The 7,500-nt window shown below is 39.9% G+C and overlaps 1 protein-coding gene across 1 annotated transcript in view; it reads right to left on the bottom strand.

The window, feature by feature from the left end:
• Window positions 1-756: 756 nt before the first annotated feature.
• LOC136828184 (uncharacterized) overlaps window positions 757-7,500 on the bottom strand; it is a 98,091-nt gene continuing 91,347 nt past the window's right edge. The window contains exon 3 of the mRNA XM_067086031.1: window positions 757-5,186. Within this exon, the coding sequence (XP_066942132.1) occupies window positions 2,769-5,186 (2,418 nt within the window). The 3' untranslated portion in view covers window positions 757-2,768. The remainder of the gene's footprint in view (window positions 5,187-7,500) is intronic.

The following is a 7,500-nucleotide window of genomic DNA, read 5'->3' as shown; positions in this document are numbered from 1 at the left end:
TTTGGAAGCTTGAATTTCAAGTCAGTGGCTCCTGTGGTGGGCTTGCTCCATATGAATAGGGTTCATCTTCTGGATAATAATAATAATAATAATAATAATAATAATAATAATAATAATAATAATAATAATAATAATAATAATATTCTTTGGAAGCTTGAATTTAGAGTCTGGCTGCTTTGTTGGGCTTGTTCCATATGAATAGAGTTCATCTCTGATTAATAATAATAATAATAATAATAATAATAATAATAATAATAATAATAATAATAATAATAATCTTTGGAAGCTTGAATTTAAAGTCTGGCCCCTTTGGTGGGCTTGTTCCATATGAATAGAGTTCATCTCCTGATTAATAATAATAATAATAATAATAATAATAATAATAATAATAATAATAATAATAATAATAATAATAATAATATTCTTTGGAAGCTTGAATTTAGAGTCTGGCTGCTTTGGTGGGCTTGTTCCATATGAATAGAGTTCATCTCCTGATTAATAATAATAATAATAATAATAATAATAATAATAATAATAATAATAATAATAATAATAATAATAATAATATTCTTTGGAAGCTTGAATTTAGAGTCTGGCCCCTTTGGTGGGCTTGTTCCATATGAATAGAGTTCATCTCCTGATTAATAATAATAATAATAATAAACCGACCGTATTGCATACAAGCTCGTCATTTCTGGCAATTCTCTCCTCTGGTTTGAAAGCGTCACGTGAAGTGTAATAAATGAAACCAGCAACATATGAAAACATTTTATTACAAAGACAATCTAACAAAAGAATCAGTCACTCGCACCGACAACAACAACAACAAAAAAAAAAAACTTCCACACTCGCTCATGCTGACGTCGTCAGTCCCATTCACACACAGAGTTACAGAGTTACAGAACTACAATGTTAATTATAAATATTAGTTGATCACATCAATACACGACACAGAGGCTGTGGGGTGGATGTGGGAGGAAGGGAAGGAGAGATGAAGAGAGGGTACTTGGGAATGGAAGAATGATCAACGGGACAAATAAATAAGAGGGGGGGGGGAAATAATATATATTAAAGGAAAACAGATAAATTAACAATAAAATTTGATCTATTTACAAGGTTTTCTTCCCCCCTACGTTCCGACGCCGTGTGGCTTCTCCCCCCCAACCCCCAACCCCACCTCTAACCCTCCCCCAACCCCACGCCTCCGGTTAAAACGACTGATTTCATCAGAGAAGCTTCATTCATTTTTTGCTCTCTTGGACGATTAGTTTTTTATTGCTTTTTATAATTAAAAAGTATTCCAGTGATTAATAAGACAATTAGACCATCTGCACATATTTCCCATGACAGGTGAGTTCCTATGTACAATAACAGAAACGATTCTATCCTCTCTTAATAAATAGCTCAATAAATTAACTTACGCTACCCATGAGACGGTTCCTAGCAGATCAACTCTCAAGATCCACCATCATTGGTTTTCCACATTCGATATTTTTGTTTCCTCCCCGCGAATAGCATCAGGTATAGTTTGCTGTCGACGAGACGTCGCTTCAGTCTACAGAAACCAAGACGACCTCCTTGACAGAGGTAGCAAGAGCCTTGATCCAGAACAGAAAACTTTCCGAAACCCGCCATTTTTGTGGCCGAGGATGACTCCTGACGACACAGTGGACCGTTCGATGCGAAACTGCACACTGGGGAAGTTGAATTATTCTGTCATATTCTGTCTTCCGTGGATCTCACCGTAGGTCCACTTCCAAAATTTGGCCTTCTTAAGCAGCTGCGTCCTATGATCATGGATACTTATGATAATGATATCTGTAATGATAATTGAGCCTCATCAAAAATGACTACCACTAAACTTAAATTGCATTATGGCAACTCTCTAAGTAAAGAAGTGCAGGAAAAAAGATTTAACGGACAAAATGGGGTGCAAAATTCATTTTGTTTTCTCAAAGGAAGGACAAACCCACGTAGACCCAACACGCAGACCCAGCATACCACACAGCAAAGTCAAATCTTGTTTTGCACCACAGTGCTCTCAATGATGAATTCATCTGGACAGGAAAACCATATACTTTCTGGCCCCCACCCGCCCGCGGTTGAGGGCTCACACACATACTCTCATATAATGAGGTACTCTTGATATGTCATTAAAAACATAAACTGTGAAGAGTTACACCAAAACAACAAGAACAATGAATCAGAAGAGGAGGAGGAGGAGGAGGAGGAGGAGGAGGAGGAGGAGGAGGAGGAGGAGGAGGAGGAGGAGGAGGAGGAGCAAGTTGAGAGACGAAGAACAGGAGAACCGAGCCACTGTGGATAACAACCACGGCCTCTCTAGTCGACCCTTTAGAAGCTCAGTCCTCAATGGATGACCGAGGGCGTTTCAAGATCTCCCCTGGCACCACCCTATAAGTGTGACTTCCGGTGCCCGAATGCCCTGCCACAGCCCACCCACTGTTGGCACTGCGGCTTGTAGATGATGACCACGCAACTACAACTGAAGATGACATGACCACCTTCTGTGAGGGTTCTCCCTTCGTGGAGCTAAAGCTATTGTGAAATGATTGATAACCTCTTTTCGAGAGAGCGATAATAATCAGCTTCATAATTTGGCATAATGTGAGTGAAGATTTGGACTTTACCAGCTGCTTAAATGAATAAGTGTGCATTCTGCAAAATAGAAGGATGCAATGGCTGCTGGACAAGCGAGCCATGCCACCATCATCTTTTAAAAGTGAAATTGAATACCTGTGACTATAAATTTAGAAGTGCGTCTTCTTATGAAGAAACGCTGGATTGTCATAAGACGAAATGATTGAACGCGTATCGCCGTGACTTCTAAACCGCAGGCACAAGAAAGCTGAGAGAAGGCAAGAAACGATGAGTATTGCTAGGAGCACAACGAGAGTGGCAGCAAAACCAGGCGTCGACATGCAGATGAGGCCACTCTGGTCTTCAACCAGGGGGGCGACGAGAGTTGCAGTGCTGGCTTCTCTCAGTTCCTCGGTATCAGTTTCTCCTCCCTTCTTCTCTAAAACAAAGGTCAGGTCGCGGGCAGACACTACCTGGATGACGCGATTCACCCCAATGTCTTTCTGCTTACCTTCCTCCTTGTCTTCTGCCTCACGTTTGGCTCGGCCAAGCGATACTGGAGCTTCATAGCCACCTCCAATAGTCTCGTCACTACACTGAGCTGGGCACTGATATCTGCAAATCTGAATGGTGCACTGGAAGTGAACCTCCATAGAATCTGGGAACTTGAATGCCTGGAAGTGTGCGTACGACAGGACGGAAGCTGACGCTCCAAAGTTCTTAATCTTTGTGAATTTCGACATGAGCTTGGGCCTTGTTACGCATCCTCGCTGATCAACCAGCTGAATCGGTGCTTTCTTGCCATCATGAGCCATGCAGTTTCGAATCAACATGTCAAACTTGTTATCATCATCTTTAATGGCCAGAACCATCGTCATCGTCTGACCAATTTTAACCAGACCAGAAACCTCTGAAGCCCATGGGCCTTTGCCTACTTGTATTTGCATCCAGCATCCTACATTATCACCAGCAAAATCAGCTCTCACCACATCTAGCATGTCTACAGGGAAAGGTCGGAATGTTACAGACTTTTCGTACTGATCGTGCCATGTGCATCGAAGCTTGCGAGCTTGGTCCCAGACTTCTTGTACTTGAGGATCGTACTGGATCACAATCGTGTTTTCGAAGTAAGTGCCTGACCCGCTTTGGCTTCCGTAACCGTAGAGACCATTTTCGGTGTTTCCTGTTGTCCCACAGGCATTAATTGAGATGTCAAATGTAGACTGAGTGCGACCTAAGCCTGCTGGAAGGTGTACGCAATCAACATTACTGTAATGCCCCTTACTGAAGACTATACCATAGAACGGTTTGTCAAACGCAATGTTAACTTTCATGAGGTTCTTTTCGCATTTGACGTCGAGTGCTGTTATCTTTGGCATTACTGGGACTGCATTTGGCCATGGGTCAGCTGGCGCAAGTGACTCTGGAGGGGCATAAGAATTGGCAGAGCCAGACACATCAGCATCAGGGATAGGATGAGGCACTGGAGCTATGGGTGGAACAGCCACTATTTGTGGTTTGGGTTGGACTGGAGCAGGGACAGGAGCTGGAGCAGGGGGAACATAAGTGGGCTGTGGCAGGAGAGGTGCAGGATTATTCAGAATGGGAGCTGGGGCAGGAATTGGCTGCCTGCCTTCGTAGCTCACAGTTCCGTGAACTGCAACGTGATCAGTTTGCAAGGGAAGAGGTCCAGGTGGTAAAATAGGGGCTTTAGCGTGGACTGGAGGAACAGCGACAATGGGAGCAGTTTCAGCAGGACTAGAGTAAACGTCTATGGGTTTTGGTGCACCGTAGCCTGTGCCAGGTACTGGTCCTGGAACAGAGGGAACAGGGACTGGTGGAGGAGGAGCTGAGTAAGTAGGACCAGGAGGAGGAGCTTTGTACGAAGGGCTTGGAGGAGGAGCTGAGAAAACGGGGCTTGGAGGAGGAGCTGAGAAAACGGGGCCCGGAGGAGGAGCTGAATAAGAGGGACTTGGTGGAGGAGCTGAATAAGAGGGACTTGGAAGAGGAGGAGGAGGAGGAGCAGAATAAGAAGGTCCAGGAGGAGGGGCAGAGTAGGAGAGTTTGGGAGGTGTGGGTGGTGGTGGAGGAGGAGGAGGTGGATAACTCGGAGGAGGTCCATAGTTCTTTGGTGGAGTAGGAGGCCTCTTGAAAACTGGGGCAGGAGGCTGTTTAGCCTGTATGGGAGGACCATAACCTCCTACGGGAGGAGGGGGTGGGCGGAAACCAACGCCCTTTTTAGGTGGGGGAGGCTTGTAGCCAGGACCGGGGAGAGCTGGCTGTGGGTGCACGGGTATCACGATAGAGCCGGGTTGAACTGGAACTGGGAAAGGCACCGGGATGGCTTTCGGGTGTGGTGGTGGTGGCGGCGGAGGGCCATAACCTGTAGAAAGGCCCCCAGAGTCTCTGTCCACTGATTCTAAGGCGAGCTGGTCCTCTGGAATCCCGTCGTTGTTGAGGTGAGCGGCGTTGGATCTCTCCTGAGCGATGGGTTGTTCCTGGGGTATGTCTGGAGACTCCACCACTTCGACGGTAGTGTCGGGAATGACATCTGTGCTCTCTGCGTTGGGCTCCTCGCTGCTCGCCACCTGGAATGCAAAGGAAAGAGAATTGATATTTTGGTACTGCAGACGATACAACACTATATATAATATTGCCTCTCGCCCTACTTTTGAAATAGGGGAACCTACTTTAAGCATGTCTCCTGGACTATTGAACAAGCACAAAAATATTTATCTTTTTTTTTTTTAAATGGTAGGCTCTCTAGTTCCTAAAAGTTATCAAAGGCTTGACTCTGTTTTTCTTCTGGCGATCGTCAAACATCTGTACTAATGTCAAAAAGTTATTGTGATGTCACAAAAAACATTGTTATATGTTCTACATTCAGAGTTCTTCCAAAATAGAGGGTATATAACAATTTTTTCATGTTTTATATATATATATATATATATATATATATATATATATATATATATATATATATATATATATATATACATTTAAATATATATATATATATATATATATATATATATATATATATATATATATATATATATATATATATATATACACACACACATTTAAATATATATATATATATATATATATATATATATATATATATATATATATATATATATATATATATATATATATATATATATATATATATATATATATATATATATATATATATATATACGGAGAGAGAGCGAGAGAGAGATAAGACGAAATGATATCACACAGAATTTCTCCTGAACTAATCTCTGGCGTGTTTACTGATGCATCGACAAACAGAAATAAATATTCCATTAGGAAAAGGCAAACATAATTACTTGTTTGCTTTTTTTCAATGTAAACAAACAAGAATTGTGTACGGCGTTCGATTACTGTTATTCTTATTGTTTGTATTTTTTTATGTTACTCTTTTTAATTAAGTAAATCAAATCCATTTTGCATCAGCTAAATACTATTAACCCACTGCCCTATTGCTGAAGTTTTAATGTATGAATTTTAATTCATATTACATCAAAAATTATCAAACATCCTGCATGGTGTAAAGAATTATAAAACATCCTGCATGATGTAAAATATTATAAAATATCCTGCATGATGTAAAAAAACTTATCAAACATCCTGCATGATGTAAAAAAATTATCAAACATCCTGCATGGTGTAAAGAATTATAAAACATCCTGCATGATGTAAAATATTATCAAATATCCTGCATGATGTAAAAAAAATTATCAAACATCCTGCATGATGTAGGAAATTATCAAACATCCTGCATGATGTAAAAACTTATCAAACATCCTGCATGATGTAAAAAATTATCTAACATTCTGCATGATGTAAAAAAATTATCAAACATTCTGCATGATGTAAAATATTATCAAACATCCTACATGGTGTAAAACATTGTCAAACATCCTGCATGATGTAAAAAAATGATAAAACATCCTGTATGATGTACAAAAAATTATCAAACATCCCGCAAATAAATGATAGAATATGTTTTCAAACATCCTGCAAATAAATGATAGAATATGAGTTAACATTTGGTCTTCGCCAAACATGCAGTAAACATTCAGTAAATGGGCCTCGTTGTTGAACTTCCCCAAAGTTCCAGAGGTCCTTGATTCCTCACACCATGGGACTGTGGAACAGCCTCCCTACGCATTATTACCTTTAAAACAAATATTCTTGTATTTTCATAATTTATTTATATTTTTATCTACTTATTTATTAATATGTTAATTTATTTTTATTTTTATTTTCTAATAATTGAGCTCCTCTTTCTGTATTTCATATTACCTTCTGTTACTTCTTTCGAATGAACACCTTAATATTCTTTGGAAGCTTGAATTTCAAGTCAGTGGCCCCTGCTCTATAATAATAATAATAATAATAATAATAATAATAATAATAATAATAATAATAAAAATAATAATACAGACTCATCGATCTTCGGCCTCAGAAGTTACTTGATATTTTATTCCCCTTCGTCATTGCAATGTTTTGTAAAAAATAAATAAAAATAAAAATGTAAAAAAAACTATTTTTCAGTTTGGGACAGTAACAGCTTAATATTCATTCAAGCAAGAGGTTTATCCTGTTTCATGTCAGAATGACAAGCACTGACAAGAAGCAACGGACAGACAATTAACCATCATCGCTGAAGCTGATGATGGTAATTCACATTATAGCATCACGTCACCGACACGTCACGTCACGTCAAAGTACGTGAGAATTTCTTACATGTAATCAAACGGACTTGTTCACACCATCACGTCACGCCACCGTCAAGCACACGGCATCATCCACCGTTACATCACGACGCGTTTTCTTGGAAGGAATATTTTTGACGCTAAATCTGCGAGTCGCTGAGGTCGGACACAA

This window comes from Macrobrachium rosenbergii, chromosome 42 (assembly GCF_040412425.1).
Source record: "Macrobrachium rosenbergii isolate ZJJX-2024 chromosome 42, ASM4041242v1, whole genome shotgun sequence".
In the NCBI taxonomy this organism is placed as follows: Eukaryota; Metazoa; Arthropoda; class Malacostraca; order Decapoda; family Palaemonidae; genus Macrobrachium; species Macrobrachium rosenbergii.
This window is presented reverse-complemented; position numbering and strand designations above follow the sequence as displayed.